General features: G+C 37.0%; 1 protein-coding gene across 1 annotated transcript in view; it reads right to left on the bottom strand.

Moving 5' to 3' along the window:
• Positions 1 to 24,114, bottom strand: part of TBX18 (T-box transcription factor 18) — a 37,208-nt gene that overhangs the window by 5,739 nt on the left and 7,355 nt on the right. Inside the window, exons 4-6 of the mRNA XM_036766074.1 lie at positions 22,961 to 23,132; positions 15,575 to 15,742; positions 8,542 to 8,606 (exon numbers count right to left, since the gene is read on the bottom strand). Coding sequence (XP_036621969.1) covers positions 8,542 to 8,606; positions 15,575 to 15,742; positions 22,961 to 23,132 — 405 coding nt within the window. The remainder of the gene's footprint in view (positions 1 to 8,541; positions 8,607 to 15,574; positions 15,743 to 22,960; positions 23,133 to 24,114) is intronic.

The raw sequence follows: 24,114 nt of genomic DNA, 5'->3' as shown, positions 1-24,114 counted from the left end.
TGTCTCGACAATGTACATAAAGCAATTGGAAAAAATCAAAGGTGAACTAAGTGGGTCTAACACTGTAAAGAGACATCAATAGCTCTGTAAATAGAAGCAATCTGTAAATAGATTGGGGAAGAAATGTATCTTTATTTTCACTAGATTTTGGCTTCCTTTTTAGTCCTTTGTATTTTATTTTATATTTTGTTTTCCTTTATTTTTATACATTATTTTCATTTTATTTTATACATTTATGACGTTTTTCTGAAAGGGGTTTCAGCAGCCTTGCAAGGGCAACCATGACACACACAAAAAAATTAAGAATCCCCTCTGCTACAAGGAGGGGCTGGTAAGGGTTAGGGTGGAAGGAGGAGAAGGCTCCGGGGGATCACACGGATTCATACTCTATGTAAGAATTGTAAGAATCCTACTTAGATGATTCCAAGCAGAGGCAGCAAGACCTCTTGTTGGGTATCTTGCAGAAGTGGGTGGGGGCTGGGATGGCCATTTCTTTTGTAAATGGTAGAGACTACATGACTGTTGAGGTCCCCTTTGAGATTGCATGATACTACAAATCCAGCATCAGCCATGGTAGTGGAAAGCTACACAATGGATACGTTAGCAATGTCTGGTTTCGGCTGCAGAAAATGACAGTTAATGCAGGGTGTAAGATTATATGGCATAGTGCTACAGAACACTGAATTAGGAATCAGGAACCTGGATCAATTTATTGTAATATTTCTGCCACTTAGAACTGTCATAGGCTTCAGCTTATTTTGTTGGTAAAACAGGCTGGAGAGGAGAAAGAGTTCAAAACTTTTTTGTGTCATGACTCCCTTTAGCAGTCTGATGAAGACTGTAGACTCCTTCTCGGAATAACTCAATTTAAATGCCTAAAATTAAATACATAAGCTTATAAAGGAAATCAATTATACTGAAATTCACTTACCAAACTATTTCTTAAAAAAGACAAGTTCATAAACTTCAGATTAAGACTCTCTAGGGAAGATAATTTCTAAGGGTCCTTTCAACTTTAAAATTCTGTCTGCAATTAGTAGTGGCAGAGTGTCTGTCAGGCCTGGATTCAGGAAGACTCATCTTCCTGAGTTCAAATCTGACCTCAGACACTTACTAGCTGTGTGACCCTGGGCAAGTCATTTAGTCCTGTTTGCCTCAGTATCCTCCTCTGTCAAATGAGCTGGAGAAGGAAATGGCAAACCACTCCAATATATTTGCTAAGAAAACCCCACAGGGGGTCACAAGGAGTCAGATGTCAGACATGACTGAACAACAACAACATATTTACATAGCTTTCCAGTCCAAAGCGCTTTATACACATTGGCTCATTTAAACCTCCAGAGAGCTTGTGACATAGGTAGGGAATATAATCACCCACAATTTACTGAGAAGGAAACAGAAGCTCCAAGGCTAAATGACTCTCCTTAGAAAACATATCTAGTGATTACCAGAGTGTGAATTTGAAACCGAGTCCTCTGACTTTGGCCAGTTTCCTCCTCCTTAGGCAAGCTGGTAGGCCTGTGCCCCCTCTCCCCAATGTCTGAGAAGCTCACCATATTAACATGGAACTTTGTAGAAGCACATCCCCATCCATCGATATAGCCCACTAAAGCTCAGAACTCTTGAGCTCAAGAGATCAATCAGTCTCAGCCTCCCCCCACAGAAGGGATCACGGGCTTGTGCCCCTACTCCCTGCACCAATGTTCTCTTCACAGCTCCCAAATTACACCATGTATCAATGACAAAATTGTGAATCAGAACCATCCAACACTGGTGTGGACATGAGATCACACTTCTTTACTGCAGAATTTTGCAGATATAGTCACATAAATCTCTACCTTCGTGTTACCTGCATTGAATATATCTGATCTTAATATTAATTCTAAATGTGTATGCATTTTTAGATTACATTTTAAAAAAGCTACTTTGAATCCTTAAATTTGCTCCCAAATAGCTTTTCAAAATTTCTCTGTATTTCCATTGTGATGGTTTTAGGGATTAATATACTTTAAGACTGTATTTTCTTTGTCCTCTCCTTCATCTCTCCCTACTGGCTTCCCTGACTTCTTTTAAGTTCCAACTAAAATCTCATCTTCTATAGGAAGGGTTTCACAGCTCTTCATAATTCTAGCCTCATCCCTCTCTTAATTATTTCCTATTTATCCTATATATACTTTATACCTGTTTGTTTGCTTGTTTCCCCCATTAGACTGTGAACTCCTTGAGAGCAGGGCTGTCTTTTGCCTCTTTTAGTACAATAACAGGCATATTAAAGGCACTTAATAAATGTTTATTGATTAACTATCCATATACATGTTGCCTTCCCTAGGTGGAGCGGGAGCTTCCTGAGTGAAGACTGTTTTGATTTTTGGCTTTCTAGTCTCAGGTCATAGTAGAGTATCCAGAACACAGTGGGCGTTAAATGAGTATTTGTTGAGCTGAAGATTTCCCTGTCCTCCTTAATGTTTGAGCCTTCCTTCTAAGACTAGCTTCAATTTATCCTGTATGTACCTTACATAGTTGTTGGCCCACTATCTCCCCCGTTAGGCTGAGAGCTCCCTGAGCACAGGGTCTGTTCTTTTGTCTCTTTTTGTATGCTCAGTGGTTAGCACAGTATCCAGGGCACGTAGAAGGTACTTAATCATTGCTCATTGGCTTGGCTTGACTTGATGACCCAAGTGGTCACTCTTCAAATAAATCAGGTAACCACCATTTATTGAATGGTATTGTTCTAGGGTTTTTTTTTATAAATATAGCACAGTAGATGGGATGTGACTGTATTTTAACAATATTGTTATTAATACATGAACTGACTTTATAGAGAACTTTACAGTCTGCAAACTACTTTGTATGCATTATCTCATTTTACATTTAGAATTCAAAATTTATACCCTGATCATTTCAAAAGAACATGAGCTAGTTTACAAGGCTAAGCTTAAGGCACAATAGGACAAAGATTCTTAACCTGGGCTCTAAGAAATTTTTTTTAAACATCTTGATTCAATAGATTGGTTTTCTTGGCAACTTTAAATAATTAATTTTGTACATTTAAAGGTGTCCATAGGCTTCACCAGGCTGCCAAAGCAGTCCACATCATGAAAACCAGTTAAGAATCCCTGAAATTAAGGGCAATGAGAGAAGAGGAGTATTTATGAAGCATGAAGTAGAATGAGCACTGTACTGGGGGTCAGAAGACATGGGTTCAAATCCCAGTTCTACCACTTACTCTCTGCATGACCTTAGACCAATCATTTCACCTGGTCAGGTCTCAATTTCTTCATCCGTTAAAGGAGAGGGTTGGATCAAATGATCACTGGGTTCCCTTCCTCCTCTAAATCTATGACCTAAGATCTTTTTACTGCAAGTTCATTATGCTCCCACTGCAAACTCAGAATAATAAAATCACTCGGGGACAAGCTAGTACTAACAACACAACCCAAAGGCCAGGTTTGGAGGAGACACATGGAAAGGTTATAAATATAGGAATGATCAGATGTGACACCATCAATATTTTCTTCTGAGATGGCTGTTTTCAGGCTACAAGTTCCAGAAAGGATCAGGGATATTTTGCAGGAAACTGTTATAAAATATTTATTAGCTGAACCTGGACATTTAAAAAAAAAAAGGCAAGCCTTCATTTTCTGCAGTAATGGAGACTTTTCGCTTCTAGTTAAAGAGGAGATAAAAGGCACCTCCTGGAGGAGCACGGCTGAGGCGATAATTTATACAAGATGCCTTCGAACAATTTCCACATTTTATCACCACCCTAATTTATGCTATCAAATGGCCGAGTTTATTTAGTAAAATGGTTATGTTTTTCCTGAAGTATTTAAAGAGGAGAAATTTTTGTACCTTCCTGAGTAAAAAATTTTATAGGGTCAAACCTGAGGCCTTGCTGAAGAATGAAACTATTCTCAGCACATAAATTCTCCTTCACTCTGCAAATGTCCTGCAGCAGAGCTTTTGAGGGCTGAAGCTACCGATTCCTATAAAACAGCCTGTGGGACTGTAAAGTGGTTGGAAAGGAGCATTTTTAATTAAAGAGAATTGCTTTATATAGTTTAAACAATTAGAGACCTTTGTTTACATCTTGTCTTGTCCAACATGTTTATTATATATATGAAAAGAACAACAGAATTAGAATTCTTTTTTGAAAAGCAGGTCAAATAGATTATAGTGTATAGCAGGGGCAATCACAACAAATGAATCAAACCCAATCTTTTATTGTGACTTTTTTCTGCTATCACATCTAATAAAATGGTCCCACCTCTTGTCCCACCCCAAAGGAGCCTCATATTTAACCTAGAAACAATATCTAAAATATTTTATATTTATTCTCTGTATATGCTATTATCTACCTTCCTGTCTGCTCCCCTCCCACCCACAGTAGAATGTAAACTCCATGAAGGCAGGGCCTTTGGAGAGTTGGTTTTTTGGGGGAGGAGGTCTTTACTGTTCCCTGCACCTAATATAGTATCTGATACATAGAAGGAACTTAATAAGTTTTTACTGAGTTGAATTATATAAATAAGAGATGAATGGTATTAAAAGGTAAAGCCATTCTCTCTTTTCTATAAAAATATAGTTTTTGTTAGTTAAAGTAAATTACACTGTAAAATCAGGTAGCAGAGAGAGTTTGCTGTTTTCAAAATGTATATTTTATCTGTGTGTAGGGTTTTTTTTTGGAAAAGCAAATATAATGTAATAATTACACCAGTCATCAGTATTTTCATGTCATACAAAAAATTTAAAAGTTTCGTTTACTTAATTTGTGTGTTTAGATATGAAAATTTTAATTACAAATATTTTGAAACAATTGAGAAGTTAAAAACTAATGCAAGTACAGGATTCTCTCCTATATTTTCAGTGAACCCAAGGAAAGATGGGGAAGTAACTTACTCATCAGGAGGGAGCTCACATTTTCATAACATAAAACAAAGTTTAAAAAAAGAGGAAAAAATTCAACCCAGCTGTTATTGAAATGGAACTAAACATCAAACTAAGCAACAGATTTGAATGGCTATTTTTTGCTAATTTTTAAAAAGTTTTCATTAAAATTTTTTTTTTGATGCTTCCTATTACCCCTGGGATAAAACAGAAACCATTTGGCATTTAAAGCCCTTCACAATCTAGCTCCCACAGACCTTTCTAGACTGATTCACATTACTCCCCTTCACTCATTCTTTATTCCAATAAAACTGAACTATTTCCTGTTCCTTTACATGTCCAAATTCAATCTTCCATCTCCCATTTCCATGCTTTTGGTACAAGGTGACCATCACGACCCTTCTAACTTCTCCCTCTTGGAATTCTCAATTTGCTTTAAGGCTCAACTTAGGTACCACATCCTATAGGAAGTCCTTTCTGATCCCTGATCCCCGATCCCTCCATTCTCAAATTATAGCATGTTTATTTGTTTAATGTCTTATTCTAGCCTCTTTCCTCCTAACTCTCATTCCAGTTCCCTGAGGGCTAAAATTGTTTCTCATTCTATCTTTATATCACCAGTACCTCTCATATAGTAGTCACTTAGGAAATGCTTGTTAAATTGAAGGATCTTAAATGACAAACTTTGGCTGCCATGAAGACAACACAGGTGAGTATCTTCTCAATATGTCATGGATATTCACATTAGCTTTACCACAAGCTCTCTGTTTGTGGAATGATCAGTGTTTTTATCGTTGCGGGGCCAATCTTTGTGAACTTTATAGCCTGATCAGGTGAAATAAGTGGTCTAAGGTCACAGAAGTAGTACGTAGTAGAGCCGAGATTCAAACCCAGGTCCTCTGACCCCCAATGTAGTGTTCATTCTACTTCACTTATAACTATCATTGTTATTATTTTTAAAAGTCACTTCTAAAATCCAACTCCAAAAACAACCCACAAGCAATGCAGTAATGCAGCACTCAAAGACCCAATAATGACAAAAACAAAATTTTGAAAAAAACAATTTTTAAAAATGATTTACCACTTTACAAAGAGGAGTCACTATGTGGTTACTTCAAATATTTCTATTAAATGGCCCACCCTCCAAGGCAGCTAAGTGGCACAGTGGATAGAGCTCCGGGTCTGGAATAAGGAAGACCTGAGTTCAAATCTGAACTCAGACATTTAACTAACTGTGTGACCCCGGGCAAGTCACTTAACCTTATTTGTCTCAGTTTCCTCATCTGTAAAATGAGCTGGAGAAGGAAATGGCAAACTGCTCCAGTATCTTTGCCAAGAAAACCCCAAATGGGGTCACAAAGAGTCAGACACGACTGAATGACAACAAAAAAGCCCATCTTCTACTTCCTACCTCTTGTCCTTTCTACCTCTCCACAACATCTCTTGTATAATTCTCCTTCCCTCGACTCATAAAGCCACCACCTTAATTCAGGCCTCATCACCTCTCACACAGACTGCTGCAATGACTTCCTAATTGATCTCCCATCTCAAGTCTCCCACCCATTCCAATCTATCCTCCACACAGCTGCCACAGTGATTTTCCTAAACTGCAAGTCCAATCAATAAATTCCAGTATTTCTCCATTTGCCTCTAGAATAAAATCTCTCCTCCAAATGGTTTTTAAAGCCCTTAACAACTGGGTGCCAGTCTATCTTGCTAGTCTCATGGATGATTCCCCTTCCCGCAACTCAATAGTCTGGCCAAACTTGCCTTCCCATTGCTGCTCACACACAGCATCTTGCCCCTGCTGTTGTCCAAGCATGGAACACACTCGTTCTCCCCTCCATTTCCTAGAATTCCTTCCAGACTCAGCTGAAGCACTACCTTCCCTTTATGTGAAGTCTTAACTGATTCCCCCACCCCAAACTGCTATTGCCAGAAATATTTGCACAAATTGCTTCCCTTTCCTTCCTAAACTACTGTGTATTTATTTTATATGTTGTAAACATTCATCCATATGTACATATTGTCTCTCTAAAATGAAGGCAAGCTCTTGAGAGAAGGTAATATTTCATTTTGTCTTTGTTATCCAGCACATTGTGTGGTACACAGCAGGTCCTTAATATATATGCTGTGGATCATTTAAAAGTTCAATTTATAACTAACTTATCAGGAAAATGTGTACTCTATCAAACCAGGTAAAACAGAACTCACTGAAAAGTCAACCAGGACTACACAGTTTCCTAATGCAAGTTTTTGGTTTGTTTTCCTATAAAACAAGAATGAAAAATTCAAGTCCAACAGGCAACCTTCTCTGAGTAAAATAAAGGATTTCAAGAGGAGCTGTCATTGTGATTCTTCTGTCTCACAAAATATGTAATTGAGATACAAGTTACTAGGAATCACAACACATTGTTTATGAGGAATCTTCCTCTCTCCTCCACTAAAATACCTGGTTACGGATCTTGTTCATACATCATATGAAAACCTTCTTTCCATGAGGCAATGGGGTCATTATTGGAAATTTTTTTATAAAAATAAAGTCATAAATTGTTTGTTTCTTGGCAGGAGGAGGGGGAAATCACATAAAAGTTCTAATGACAAAGTGGCATTCTAGGTCAGACCCTGTACTGAGATGTGGAATGCTGGGATTATACTAGTTCCTGCCCTGTTCTAGATTAACCACTGTCATAATTATTATTATCTGTTATCAACTAGCTATTTTATCAGATAACCACTACAAGCTATACTGGAATACAGCCATAACCACAGAGAAGAAATACACACACACACACACACACACACAGAACAAACAACTGGCTTGCAAACAAGATTAGTAAAGAAAGGCAACAAAGCAGCTGAAATTATTGGCAGAAATAATCCCAAGCACCAAAAAAAGTAAGTAAGTAATTCTGGCAAAGGAGATAAAACAATTTGGAGACTAAGGAATATTTAAAGTTTAGGCAGAAAAATTGGGGAGGGGGAGTAAGGTGGCTTTCATATATGTTATTTGGCCAAATAAAGAAAAGGGACTCCATGGGGTTAGGCTTTACTGATGATTGTAGGTCACGAAAGGTCTGGTCCCAAAATACATCATTATAAATGTACTAGCCTAATAGATTGAGCCCAACCTGTTATGACGGGTTTTCCCCAAACGTAGCTGAATTATAAATATCAAATCCTAGTATTTTTCAGTTGTTGTAAAGCGTCTGTTTTGTTTGTTTATTTTTTCTATTAGTTGTGTCTGATTCTTTGTGACCCTATTCGGAATTTTCTTGGCTGAGATACTAGAGTGGTTTGCCATTTCCTTCTCCAGCTCGTTTTACAGATGAAGAAACTGAGGCAAACAGAGTTAAGTGACTTTCCCAGGGTAACACAGCTAGCAAGTGTCTGTGCCAGATGTGAAGTCGAGAAGATGACTCTTTCTGACTCTAGGCTATTTTTTCTATCCATTGTGCCACCAGCTGTATGATCACGATACCTATAAACTTTCCAAAGTATTCGGACATTATTTTTGTAAAGCAAAGCTGTTTTTTCAGAGTAACAAAAGTCTGAATGAGATGTTTTATCATTTAAAATATGAAGAATAAAATAGCCAATAAATAAGATCTATCACGACTTCTATCATTATTAAAACATATGTCAAAACCTTACCGGTTACGGCCAGAATCTCTAAATCCTTTGGCAAATGGGTTTCTGTCAATTTTCAGTCTTGTAATCTAGAGAAGAAACAGTCATATTGAAGAAAGCATAAACTAGGACCAAATGTATTTTTACATCCTGGAATATTTTAAAGAAAAAATGTTCACAGATTAATCACAATAATAGTAAGAATACACAATATTATTACTATATATAATAGTATAAAACATAATTTATAATAATATATAATGGTAATGAATAGTAATAACAATAATAGAATTTATGTAACAATTTAAGGTTTTAAAGTACCATGCAAATATTATTTCATTTTATCTTCATGATAACCCTGGGAGGGAGGTGCTAGTATTATTTCTGTTTTATAGATCAGTAAACTGAGGCAGGCAGAAACTAAGTCATTTGCTCAGGGTCAAGCAGCTAATAAATGTCTGAGGCAAGACTTGAACTAAGAATTTATAATGATAAGAAGAACCTTTGCTTCACTGTAGGGCTTCCCTCCGATCTTCCAATACTTTAATTATCGCTTGAATCCCTTCAGGCAGAACCATGTATAGCAGGGAGGAAAGCATTCTCCATGTAAGCCCTCTCTAGAAGTTCATTCTATGACCCTTCTTGACATTTTATTCTAATTTTTAACAATCATCACTGTACTGAAATTTCTCCTCAGATCTTTCTTCAGGAGGCAGTGTGGAAGAGAGGAAAGAAGGTTTGTAGTCAGAGGACCTGAGTTCAAATCGCACCTCTTCCACTTACTGCCTATGTGACTTTGTATAAGTCACCTAACTGCTCTGTGCCTCAGTTTCCTCAACTGCCAAAATGTGGGGATTAGAGTAGATGACCTCTAAGTTCTCCTCTAGCTCTACATCTGTGAACTGAGAGCTTGGGGGTTCTTAAGCTGGAGTCTGTGAAGTTTTTTAAAAATATATTTTGGTAAATGCATTTCTTTTTATTTTTTTTGGAGGGAATTAGGGTTAAGTGACTTGCCCTAGATCACATGGCTAGTAAATGTCTGATTTAGTTTTAATTTTAACTCAGGTCCTCCTGACTCCAAGGCTGGTGCTCAGTCCACTGCACCACCCAGCTGCCCCAAATATATTTCAGTATAATTGATTTTTTTGGTAATCTTTGTAATCCTATGTATTTTATTTCATGCATTTAAATACATTAATCTGAGAAGGCGTCCACAGGCTTCACCAGATGGCCGAAGATATCACAAGAAATGTTAGGAACTTTTGCTATAGCTTATGGTCTTTCTTCTCTTCTCTTAGTGAGGAGGAAAAAAGGGCTGATTATCATCTCCTGTATATGACGACTTTATACGCTTCAACAATGTTATTAAATTCTAACTCAGCCTTCTCTTATCCTGGCTGGAAAAATGCAGATTCCTATAACTTTTCCTTGTGGCTCTTGCTGTTCAACCCTCTAATCATCTTTACGGGTCTCCTTTGAACCCTCATCCAAGTTCTACAGATACATTATAATTTCTATAGGCCAGATCTGGACACAACACACATATATTATGGACTACAGATAGAAACAATGAGAGGATAACCCGCTGGTTACTTTGTACGTAACACAGTAGTGTGCCTTCTGTTTCAATTACAATCCTCTTTAGCTCATTCACAGAGTGATGTTCTACAATGTTCTATGATACCCTGGCCCCCGTAGATTATTTTAGGGTATTCTGGCACATTATTCATCTCTGCCTATGTGGTACATTGCTTTTCTCTCCCCAGAAGGGCTATTTTGAATTTGTCTTTAGTAAAGTTTGTTCTGTTTTTATGTCTGATCGTATCAACAATTTGGCAAGACTACTTTAAATTTAGATCTTTTTAAAATTTTTAAAGGGGGTGGGGCACACAGTGGAAAGGGCATTGTTTCTGGAGCTGGGTAACCTGAGTTGATGATTTCTACTGTGTGACATTGGGCAAGCTGAGTAACCTTCCCAGACTTCAGTTTCTTCATCTGTTGATAAAGAATTTAGCTCTAGAGGGCCTTCTATAGTTCTAGATTCTAATTCTAGAAGACTATGCTCTTAAATTGCTGAGCTATTGTTCTGCTCCTTCCCCTTCCACCTAACGAAACCATCATCCTTTGAATTCCATCTTCTAGAAGGACGATGCAAACCAGCGGTATCCAACTCAAATAGAAAAAGATCCTTGTAGGATCATATTGACTTAGAAAACCACAAACTGACATTATCTATGTTTTCTTGTATTTTTATTTATTTTTGTTAAAAATTTCCCAATTAGATTTTAATCTGGCTCAATAGGTACTGTGTGGAAATTGAAGGGGTGCCCATCAATTGGGGAATGGCTAAACAAGTTATGGTATATGACTGTGATGGAATACTATTGTACTGTAAGAAAGGATTAGCAGGTTGGTTTTTAGGAAAAGCATAAAAAGACTTGCATGAAATCATGAAGAGTGAAATGAGCAGAACCAAGGAACACTGTATACAGTAAAAGCAATATTGTTCAAAGAATAACAGTGAACGACTAAGCTACTCTGAGTATTATAAATAATCAGGTCAACTACAAAAGACCTATGAAGGAAGAAGCTATCCATCTCCACAGAAAGAATAGATAAATAGAAGTATGTATAATATGATTTTATATACATACATATATATACATCTATCTGTCTTTGTCAAATGGTGACCTTCTCAAGTGAGGGATAGGGAGGGAGGATGGGAGGCAGTTCAGAACTTAAAATGTAACAAATAAATAAATAAAAGTAATTTTTAAAAAATAGACACTATAAATGACCCTTGAGCCTTGATTTCGACACCTCTGACAAACTCTTAATAACCAAGGCTAGGAAGCACCTCTATGGAAAACAACAACAAAAACATCTTCTAACTCTCTCCAAATTTTCAGTAATACACCACTCAATGACTCAACCTCTATCATGCTGAATGGACATTGCCTAACTTAAACATCACCTGTTAAATTAATGTCTTCCCAGCATGTTATAAGCATTTATTGTGGAAGCAGACTCAAAAGCCTTGTTAAGGTCATAATATGCTATGTATGTAGTATTTCCCTTCAATTTACCAGGCCTGTTGCTCTGCTACTAAAGGAAGTTTTGTTTCCTTAAAATATGTCAGGAGTCATATTTATCTAAATGTTGTGCCACACATACATACTAGGTGCTTAACAAATGTTATAGGATTTGTTTCCTAGAAGGACGTGTTCGTGAGTTGTTGTCTTTGTATCTCCAGCACCTAGCACGTGCCTGGCACACAGTGGGTGCATAATAAATACTTGCTGGTTGACACTATGAATTTCCCTCCACCAAAGATCTACTCTGAGGCAGCTAGGTGGTACAGTGAATAGAGCACTGGACGCAGAATCAGGAACACTCATCTTCATGAATTCAAATCTGGCCTCTAGCTGTATGATCCTGGGTAAGTCACTTAACTCTGTTTGCCCCAGTTTCCTCATCTGTAAAATGAGCTGGAGAAGGAAATGCCAAACCACTCCACTGACTTTGCGAAGAAAACCTCAAATGGGGTCACAAAGAGTCAGACATAACTGAAACAAATGAATAACAAAAAAAAAAAAACAACAAATATCTATCCTAATGTCTAAGGACAGGTTTTCAAAGGCTCTGCCAGTACGGTGTGAACTCTTAGTCAAATTAATTCAAATCAGTAAGCATTTGTTAATTACCTACTTTGTACCAAGCACTGTTCTATGTGCTGGGGAATAGAAAGAAAAGCAAAACAAGCAAACAAATGGCTGATCTTCCTGAGGCACTCACAATCTAATAGGGGAGAAAGTGCAAAGTACTATGTACAAACAAGGCAGAGACAGGATAAACTGGAGGTGATCAACAGAGGAAAAGCACTAGCATTGAGCAGAACAGGCAAAGTTTTCTTCTAGACCTAGAAGATGAGATTTTAGCTGAGACCAGGAGGAAATCAGGAGAGCCACAAGATAGAGATGAGAGAGAGAATTCTATGCATAGGAGACAGCTGGTGAAAATTCAGTCAAGAAATGGGGTGACCATATTCGAGGAAGAGCAAAGAGACCGATGTAGTCTAAACTGTAAAGTCTTCAAACAAGGGTCCCGTCATGGAGTGTGTCTGTTGTTTGAGGGCCAGACAAGCTGAGTTTGGGGGGGGGATCATTCTCAGGTTGACTAAAACAATCTATTAAACAAGTCAAAGACGCATTTGTGATTGATCTGTTTTCAGTCCTACTGTGGCTCTTGTCACAGTATCTCTTTAATCAAGCCTTAGCATTTTTTTTTGTAAACTTCTCTTGAGTATATTAATTCTTTATTTAGGCAACTAAGTTTCCACCTTCTCGAACTTTTCTGACATAGAGGGATACATAAGTAATTTGATAAATATTTTTTTAAAAAATCATAAAATTAGTTTAAAATAATCTAATCCTTGATATTTAAAGATACATTGGATTAGAGACTCTTTTTTAAAAGTTTCCATTATAAAATCCTTCCATATGATTTATTAAAATATGGATTTATAATTTCTTAATATTCTTCTTTGAAACTCTCCCTATAGACCTTTAAAGTCTATGATTTATTAAAATATGGATTTATAATTTCTTAGTATTCTTCTTTGAAACTCTCCCTATAGACCTTTAAAGTCCCAAATCCCCTGGAAAACTCTTTGTAGAGTTTAATGGTCTATTTTATATATTTAAGGTGTGTTCTTATTTCACCGGCATAGGTACGGTGCTATGGAAAGGACCTTAGAGGACATCTAGCCTGACCCTTCTTATTTTAATGATGAGGAAAATGAGACTCAGAGCCGTAAAGTGACTTGTCCAAGGTCAGACAGGTGTTAAGCGGCATAGCCAGGATTTGAACCTAGGTTGTCTGACTCCAAATCTGCCATTCTTTCCAGGGCCATCACCCTTCCATCAATAAAGTGAGTAAAGAAAGGCTTCATTTCTAGGCCTGGACATGTGTTTCTATCAGGGAAAAATGTGAGAGAGGTTTTGTATTTCTGCCCCAAAGGAAGGCCTGTTGGTTCCAAAACCCAAATGACTCAGAGACTTTTGATTCAGAATGACAAAGTTCATTTCTAGCCCTTCTCCTCTAAAAGTAATTTGAAACTAAATGATAAAGTCTTAGGTCCTTAGATGAGATGTTTACACATGGAAAGTGAAGAAGTGGAGCAATTTATGAGGACCATTCAAGCTAACAAACAAACCAGAAGCCAACCCAGAAAACAGCTTTCTGTCCTTAGAGTCCAGAAGACCTGGATTCAAGTCCCACCTTGGACAAAAGACTGGCTGAGTTGACACTGGCCAAGTAACTTAATTTCCCAGGCAACTCTCTAAGACCTTAAACTGTAAAGCAGGTGCTGACTTGTATTGGTAGAGGAATTTTCCTATATGAATGAAATCATAAAAACGGGCACAATGAAAGGCCTACACAGAGAATGATACTTTCAATCAACTGGCTATTTCTTTTGAAAATTGTGTTTTGGGAAACTGTTTAGAGATAGAGATCTCTAGTTCACTTGGCCTATCTAGACACAGCCTTAAAATGATATGTATATTTTTAAAATGAAAGGAAGAGGACTTCTATGTGCATTCCATTCAGCACAACTGATTTGTGAAATTTTATTTTTCCATTACCTGAATAATAACTAAGAATAATATCATTATATAGAATTATAATATAAAACTTATATAGCATATAGTATTAAATAATAATATCAATTTTCAACACTCGTAAGCAACTGCACCAGCAAGGAATATTGATATCACCGTAAAACGGAACACGAAGATCTCAGAAGAATTAGTATGATGAATAACCCCCAGAACAGCAGAAAGACCCAGGGTGAGACCCAGGGTAGTAGACTTTAGTATCGTACCAAGGATGACTTGCAAATAAGATATGAAATAATTTTGGAAATTGATACTAATAAAAGAGGATGTGCGGATCACATAGAGAAAATATAGGACAACAGATGGTCAGTTCTAGGGCAGACTGATTTGGCTTTTGTCTTGGTCTACATTTATCATTTTATTTGGGTGGGGTAATTCTTAGTATGGAAACTCCTTCCTTTAATGTTGATCAGCAATAATCTGTGATTGTATGTAGTCTTTTAAAAAGTTGTGGGGGACGGGGTTGGCACAGCAGCTAGGTGGCACAGTGGATGGCCTTAGGTGGACCTGAGTTCACTGACTAGCTGTGTGACCCTGGGCAAGTCACTTAATCCTGATTGCCTCAAAAAAAAAGTTCCCTGGAAGCACAGACTAAGTGAGCTGCCTATGGTCATTCAGCTAATAAATGTCTGGGGCAGAACTAGAATCCAGGTCTTCATCATTCTAATTCTGGCTTCCTAACCCCTCTCTTCCACATTCTACTTCTCTATACTAGTCCACCCAAAATATTAAAAGAACAAGACGAAGGCCTCTAGTGTACTATGCAACTTATATACTGTATAGGATTTATGTGAAAATATAGACAAAAATCTCAGAGGAGGAAATGACATGGTACCAATTAAAGAAATATCTACACTGACAGTATCATGGATCCATCAAATTACCTCAACAACCACAGGAAAACTGTAGCTAAAGAATACACTGACCGGAGCTATGTGGGACTAAGATTATTGTGCCAACAAGACCTTGCTAGAGAAGTCTTGCTTGAGGGAGCACTAAAGAATTATTCCTACCACAATACTATTATTTTATGTTTAAATATCTAGCATAGGGTCTAGATCTGCTATTTCATTGCTCAAGCCACTCCTGGTGTGGAAACTCCCTCTACCAACGCAGATCAGTGACCATTCTGCAATGTAGAATACTGGAGAGTATCCTGGGGTGCTGTAAGAGTCACCCAGCCAGTGTGGGTCACAGGCAAGACTTGAACCCATGTGCTCCTACTTCTAAGCCTAACTCTCTATCCATCATAGCCCACTGCCTTTCATTTAATATAGACTGTAATAGCATTTCATCACAAACTGACAAGGCTAACTTTTTTTCTTTTCTCCTGGGGTAAAAAATATTGCCTAGAAGTCCATGAAAGACAGAGAGATTACCTGCTGATTCTGGTAGGCAGTGACAGTGGTAAAGACTGTTTCAGGAAATGAGAATGCTTTAACTCCTTCCCCTGATGGAATAGGCTTGACAGGAGAAAGATCGTCTCCACAGTCTTTGCGAATGACGTGCACTCGTGGTTGGTATTTGTGCATAGAGTGAAGGATGATCTAGAGTAAGAAAAAAAAAACACAATTGTCAGAGATCACTCCTCATCATCAACTGGTCATCACTGATAATTTTTTAAAACGAGTTATGATGTCTCTTGGTTGGAAATAAAATTTCCTACAAATGCATAAATAGTACATTCAGGAAACATCTTCACAATTTTAAGTCTCTAGATAATACAAGTTTCTGTATTTATGAGTCCCTGATCTATAGCCATGTGAATTATGTCAGTTTCATGAAAATTTATTCATAACCATGATTCATATACAGGAATTAACATTGAAATGATTCACCCCAACTATTTTATATTTCTACATCAAATAGGAACCACTTGAAATAATATGATTAAAATGTGTTTAATCCCACCAATTTAGCTATCACATGCCCAATTTTATTCAGACAATAGGTCTGATTCATTAGTAATAATTGCATGCCCACTAAGTGATAAATTTCTTTGAAGGTTTCTCTCTTCTTGAGTTATTTATGCTTTCAGATTAGGCATTACTTCCTACTGCCCCAATCCACTTCATTAGTGTGGAGAATCCAGCATCATAAATTATCAATGGGCTTGAGAAATCATCTCAAGAGCATCCATAAACTGCCTTAAGCATTGCCAATGGCTATTCAACATGTGAATTTCCCCTCATCTTTCTTATGGTGATGTAGAAATTCAAAGGCCTAAGATTCTTTTTAGCTGAATTGAGGTTCTGTTTATTTTCTTTTAGTTTTATTGATGCCTTTTGTTTTTCCACCACAATCATTTCCTCATACTCTCTCCAGTTCCTTGGACCCTCTCTTATAAGAAAGAAAAACAGTTCAGAAAAATTAATTGATAAAACAACTTCATCTGACTCAGATGCAACATTCATCTCCTAAACATTCTTCCTGCTTCCCCGGCCACCTCTCTACCAAGAGGGAAGTGTATTACATCATATGTACTCCAGTACCTAGGTTTGCCATTGCAATTAATCTGAGTTTGGCTGCCTTTCAATGTTGAACTTAGTTTGAAGGAATCTCTTCTGAAATCTGATGGCTGAAATTGGATCTGAAATCATATTCCCAAAGATTCTTTTCTGAGCTGTGAGGCTGGAAAGGCCTTCTAAAAAAATAATTACACACACGCACACACACATACACATATTTAAAATCACATGAAAAGTATCTTGGGCAGCAACACTTAATAACGTTTAGGTTTGCAAGATCTAAGAGCTAGAAAAGAAATCCTTGCCCAAGCTCACACAGGCACCAAGCAGTAGAGACAGAATTGGAACCAAGGTGTTCTGGTATTAAATTCAGTGCTGTTTCTACTCTGTACCATGATGAGAACACTAGCAGCAGTTGTTGAGGAGGACCAGAGTTGAATCTGCATGATTATAGATAACCCCGATTATAGATAATTTAAGAGAATTTCTTTGCTGCTACAAGAGAAAAAAAACTTTTTCTTATTAGTCTGTTCCACTGCCTGCGGTATGATATTCTTACACTAAATATCTCTCTATGGAAGCAATTACAACCTTAATTGGAATCTGCCATCCCAGACAGACTTTCAGTTTTCCCAGAGTCCTAAGGAAATGAGTTGCTAAGATTCCCTCATATATATTATAACAATACCTGACCATAGATCTCTGCTCTACAACTTGTTTCTAGAAGATCTTCAGAAAGCTATACAAATAATGGTAAAGCTATTAATGTATAACAAAACCTTCTTCAATGTTCTTATTTGGCGAAAACTCACTTTATTTTCATAGAAGGGTCATGGAATGTTAGAGCCAGAAGGAACTTGAAAAACCATCTGATCTAACCCCATCATTTTACACATCAGGAAAATGATGTCCAGGAAGGTGGGTTCTTGCTAGGATCACATAGGCACTTAGCTACGGAGCCCGAACCAATACAAAGTCTCAATTTTTAATCCAGAGTTCTGTCCTGTGACAGAACAACTCTGATGCTTTTGCCGTGACAAAAGTTCACATTTACATAGCACTATGGGGTTCTCAAAGTACTTTTCTCACCACAGCATTTAGTTGGTAGAGCAATGTATTATACTGTCTACCTAAGCCATGGGAAACTGAGACTCAAAGAGGATGAATGAGTGACTTGTCCATGGTCACAAAAACAGCAAGTATCAGAGTCAGGATTTGGACAAGTCATCAATCATTTATTAAGTACCTACTATGTGCCAAACACTGTGCTAAACCCAGGTCTTCTGACTCCAAATCCAGCACTCCTCCAAGTATACTCTGCTGCCTCCTTTCAATAATGTGTATGCTTATTCATTTGACAAATAAGTGGAATCATAGATCACTAATTGCAAAGAAATTTAGAAGGAAAGGGAAAAGAATACATGGTAGATTTACAGTTTTATGTGCAATCCTCTTTTTTATTGTACCGTGTTATAGAAATGCTTGTTTTGTCCTGTGAATTGAAAATAAAATAAATTTTTAAAAAGAAGGAAAGGAAAAGGAATAAGCATTTATTAAGTACCCACTGTGTGTCAGGCACTACACTGAGTAGTTTACAAATATCTCATTTAGCAATTGTCTAATTAAACTCTAATTTTACAGAAGAGTAAACTTGAAGACTTGAATCAAAATCTCTTGCCTTCCTGTCCAGTGTTCTTTCTACTTAACACGGGGCAAGTCACTTTACCTCTGTTTGCTTCCGTTTCTAAATCTGTAAAATGTGAATGATAACTACCTCCCATGGTTGCTCTGAGGATGACATGAAATAGCATATTTAAAGTGCTTCACAAAGCTTAAAGTTCTATATCAATATTAGCTATTATTATTACTGAAATACTGTCTTTTGTTCAGTTGTGTCTGACACTTTGTGACCCCTCCTGGGGTGGTCTTGACAAAGACATGGGAGTGGTTTGCCATTTCCTTCTCCAACTCATTTTACAGATGGGGAAACTGAGGCAAGCAGGGTTAAGTGACACTCCCACGGTCTCATAGCTAGTAAGTGTCTGAGGCTGTATTTGAACTCAGGTCTTCCTTACTCCAGGCCCAGTGCTCTATCCACTGCACCACCTAGCTGCCCAAGTGTTCTTAATAAATGCTTACTAATTGAGTGACATACACGCCCTTGAAAAATCTGCAAGACTCAAAAGTAAGCCTTGATTTATTTATAAAATAGCACCATTGCCTTTTTAAAGAGACAGCTAACTAGATGGGAGAAATGGTTATAACACAACTTGCACTGATTTGACAGAATCCTTCGAACCACTGGCCTGCTAAACAAAGAGGCCTTGATGATGGTCCCTTTCCTCCTAGCTGAAATATTCGTCAGTGTATTTGGGCATGTACACAGGTCTGCTTTTTTTTCCCCTTCACCTCTACTTGTAGCATGCATGGAAAGCCCACAAACTCCAATGTACACTCAAAAAAAAATCATTCTTCATCAGAAGGTTAATATATGTTTGTTTTAACTATCTGGCCTATGTTGTCAGTGAGAAGGGCAATGTCACTTACACGAGCACTGATAAGTTTAGAGATCTCTTGGTTTAATGGGAGAATGTCCAAGGGCAGGGACTGTCTTTTGCCTCTTTTCATATCCCCAGAGCTTAGTGCCTGGGACATAGCAGGCATTTAATAAATGTTTACTGATTGATTTATTAATATCTTACTGTCTAGCACATGCGGGAAACATATTTTGCTAGGAAATTTTTAAACGCCATCCGAATTCCAGGGATGAGAAAAATGAAGTGGAATCAAAAAGGATTAGAAAATGAAAGATCTGTTCTTTGAAGCTCCTTGTAACCAGTTCCTTCACTTTAAAACTGTGCATGGCTGAATTTAGTAGCCATAGCTGGCCACATCCATCCTACACGGATTCCTGACACCCTACCTGGAATCATTCTTTCCATGGGAAAATTCGTATTCATGAATTTCACTCTGTATGGCTGAAGTTGGCATGACTAGATGGGACAAGTCATCATTACTGACAAAATTAAGAATCTACATCTTACCCCAAAAAACTGAATTGCAATAATATAAGAAGTAGGGCTGGGGTGATTAGCTCCAAGATGGAAAAGGGAAAGGCTGGTTAAAGAAGTTTGGTCTACAAGGGTGAATAAAGCTTATACTGTATTGAGAATAGATTAAATATGGGTTATTTTCACTATGATACATAACTTCACCAACGGTCATGATCTAAACAGTCTTTTACCAAGACTAGTTGAGAAGTTACAGCTGTGGGACAGTTCAAAAGTTTGGCTGGGATAGCTTCCCACTTTCTTTTCATTATTTATTAATAAAACTCAGTGACTATGAAGTCCTTGATTCATTGTGTACAGAGATCCAAAATTTTCAATCAGCCCAGAGAAGGAGATAAAAAAGAACAAAAGGGGAGGGCAAATGATGTCAAGCTAGAGAATAATTATTCTCATTTATACGTTAAGGTTTTCAAAGTGCTGACTTCAAAACAACCTTATGAGGTGAGTATTGCAGGTATTATTATTAAGTATTAACATTATTTTTTTACTGCCAAGGAAACTGAGGCTCAGAGGGGTTAAGTGACTTACCCAGGTTCCTACAGCACTAGTGAGTGTCAGAGTTAGGATAAAAACACACTTTCCCTTCTCCCTTAAAGCATCAAAATACGATTCAAAAGGGCAGTTAGGTGGCACAGTGGATAGAGCATCAGGCCTGGACTCAGGAAGACCTAAATTCAAATCCAGCCTCAGACACATACTAGCTATGTGACCTTGGGCATGTCACTTAACCCTGTTTGCCTCAGTTTCCCAATATGTAAAATGAGCTGGAGAAGGAAATGGCCCACTTTCTTTGCCACACACACACACACACACACACACACACACACACACACACACGCACACACACGCACGCACACACCAAACAACAACAAAGGTCACAAAAAGTCAGACATGACTGAAAAGACTAAATAACATGATTCCAAAAGGAAGCTATCTAAAACTTCATTCAAATTTAATTGTGTCTTGATTTAAGAATTTTAGAGGGAAAAAAAAATTAACCTGGATAGCATAGTAAGAGAGAGTGAGAGAGAACGCCAAGAAATAAATACATCTATCTTATGAATACAATTGATGTGATCCTGCTGTTGGCTCAGCCAATGAGAGGGAAATTAAATGTCTAACTGAGCCATAGTTATTCTCTAGCGGTCACAATGTATTTTATTAAGTGAACTGACAGAATTATTAATTCTGATTCGACAGATTATTATCTTGAAGATGCTCATGGGCCCTTCTGTTTTCGCTTCACCAGCTGATAATCCACAAATTTCTACTATTTCCTACAGCAACACTAAAGTCCACAAATCCATTCAGAGCAACATTCCACTTTTTTGTGCAACACTGCACAATTTTAAGAGAAATCTTCCATTGGAAAGGACACTTTTCTGGGGTGTGGGTTTTTTTGATAGATACAGTTCACTTTTCTTAGTAATGAAGAATGAAATGTTTATAAACATCTGGATTTAACAGTAGGTTTTATCTTACAGTCTTTTTTTTTTTAAACGTTGTAAAGGAATCCAATTTGCAGCTTCCAGTTCAGTATGGTTAAGCTAAAGTGCTGTTTGACTTAGTTGAATGCTAGTTATTATTTCTAAATTGAAAGCTCTAAAGACTAAATGGCATATCTTCATGAAGAAGGTTCTAACTGAACCTAGGATATTGCAAATATTATGTGACTTTTAAGGAGCCACATTACAAAGAGAATTTGGACTTTGCAATGCAGTAACTTAAAGTTTCAGATTGTTTATATCTTTGAAAGACCTATTCTTAAACTGAAAAACTCATTAAAATTAGACACATTTGAATAAAATTTAAACCGTGTTACACTGAAAACAATTTTAGTGTATATATATACATATATATGTACATATATATATATATTATACCCACATGTTCCTGAAATTTAGCATAGTAGCATGACCACAGTATATCCCCTTTAATACTGCATATTAAGCTGTAATGTTCTTTTTAAAAATACATTTTATTATAGGGAAATGAGAAATAATTGTTTTAACTTGGTTATATAAATTAAGTTTTTTTTAAATAAGGCAAACAAATAACAAAATGTAGTATCTGACATAAAAATTTGGTAACACAATTCAGAGGGGCTTTATCTAAGTTACATTGAGCAACTAAAGACCAATCAATAAGTAAAACTAATGTGGACCCAAAGTTTTTATTAGGCTCAACAAGAATGTCTTTTTTAAAGGCCTGCTGCACAAGAATCTGTCTGTAATTTACAAATCATATCCTGTTCCCATCATCCCACGTGTAAAACTATCATTCCTTGAAGATTTGTGCCAGTTTAGAGCTATGAGATTTTTCTACCCCAAATAACCCATAATTTGCTATCAAAGATGTTCATTTTTCCTCCTTCCTTTCTGAAACCAAGCAGTATTATCTTAATATGTATTTGTTAGGACAGGGTTGAAGGCACCCCAATCCTTTCTCAAACATGTCCTTTTCATCTATCAGAATGTTCCTCACAGCATTCAGTGTTTGTTCTGAAAGGAGACCAACATATGTATAGCATTACTATATTCGTTGACAATAATGGTGTGCAAAAAAAAATCTTTTTAATTTTAAGGCTTTTTGTTTTGTGTTTTTGCTAAAGTGTCAAGAACAGCTGTATCACTGAGGGAAGCTGGACAGATATTGGCTCACGTGTCATGTTTCAGTAGTTTAAAGAAGAAAAGAAATATTAATTTAACACATTTTGTCACATCAGATAATGTCATAACTAAATAATTTGGGGTTTGCAAACAGAACACTCAAACAGCATAAGCCTCAGCTAGTTATTGTGAAGTAATGAACTTCAGCTGGGAAAGGAGCTCAGTGCATAAGGTATGTAATAAATCATTATCTGAGTCGACCCAGCTCCCATGCTGTTCATATTCTGAGTGCAGTAATTAGCACCTCATGGTATTGAAGACAAATGTTGTGGTTAAAAAGAAATGGAGGACTAATTGGTTTTTCTTTTTCTTCAGGTAAAAACACAAAATTCGGCCTCACCATCTAAAGCTTCTCTTAGGATCGTCTGCACAAAGTCGCCATTGGAAGAAAACAAATTTAAATTTTACATGACTTGTAGATAGGTGCTTTGTCTAGGAAAATGATAGAAAGACAACAAAACAGTTCATTTGCCTTCAGTCAAATGGGGCACTGCAATCGCTGTGTAGGGGAAAAAAAAGCAATTCCTTCCTTCAGTTAAGTAAGGCAATGCACTCACATGTCCTTGGTCATCCAGCTCATTGTTGGTAAGTTTCAGCTTGTCAAAGCTAATCACTTGACGCATCCAAGTCTCCCCTGAAGCTGGCGAATCAGGATGGATGTAAACTCGGGGTGGTACAGGTGAGTCAGCATTACCTGCCACCATCCATTTGGAGCTGTGATAAACATACCTAGCAGGGGAACAGAAGCATATGCAACTTGGATCAAATGTGAGATCAAGAATGGCGCCAACATAGTAAGAATAAAAATGATTTTTCCCCCTTCCTCAACCAATTCTGGTTAAAAACAAAACTTTTTTTTTGTACTTTTTGAGACTCTTGGTGATAGCTTTTAGTAGCAATGAGCTTGATATGGACGTCATGAAAAGGGCAAATGTCTTTATTCTTAGGGACCAACTCTAATTCACTTCTCAACCTCAAGCTACCGGAAACTGAGCATCTTAATATTTTGAAATTGTGACAATGATAGTGATTGTGTCATGATTTGTTTGTTTTGTTTTTTTTTTTTTTTTTTGGTCTGGAGAATTAATGCTTGCATTCACAGGCAAATAGTCCCCTCAGACTGTGCTGCAGTCTTAGCGCAATCTCAAAAAAAAAAAATCTGAAAAGCTTGTCAGTTTATATATAGTACACCTTCTTGGAATCTCTTAACATTCAGGTATTTATAGCAATCACAGAGGTGGGGGCAAGGGGAAGGAAGGCGGCAATCAGAAAAGTTCAATTATAGTTTTATTCTCAGGTTGTTATTTGGAGTTTTTAATGCTATAATATTATATAAGCTAGACATAATTTATTTAGTCTATTTTTAACTTGTACATATTCATGAAATATAGAACTTTATATGTGTTTTCCCCCATCTGTATTAGGATTCCACATTTTGAAGGAGTAATGACAAGTTATTAACCAAAGAACTACTTCTATAAAACAATTCCCCCAAATATGGAACACTTTCAAATAATTTTCAAATTCTACTCTTCCAAGTATAAATCTTATTATGAAAATGACAAAAATACCCTAAAATTGATTGCATATTTTTTTAGAGAAATAATACCAATTCACTTTGGGGTCGTACCAACATACAGATCTGGTCATTTGGTAAAATTAACTAAGAATATGAAATTAACCTTCATCTTTTTAAAAACAATCCATTCCT

This window comes from Trichosurus vulpecula, chromosome 7 (genome assembly GCF_011100635.1).
Source record: "Trichosurus vulpecula isolate mTriVul1 chromosome 7, mTriVul1.pri, whole genome shotgun sequence".
Taxonomy (NCBI): domain Eukaryota; kingdom Metazoa; phylum Chordata; class Mammalia; order Diprotodontia; family Phalangeridae; genus Trichosurus; species Trichosurus vulpecula.
This window is presented reverse-complemented; position numbering and strand designations above follow the sequence as displayed.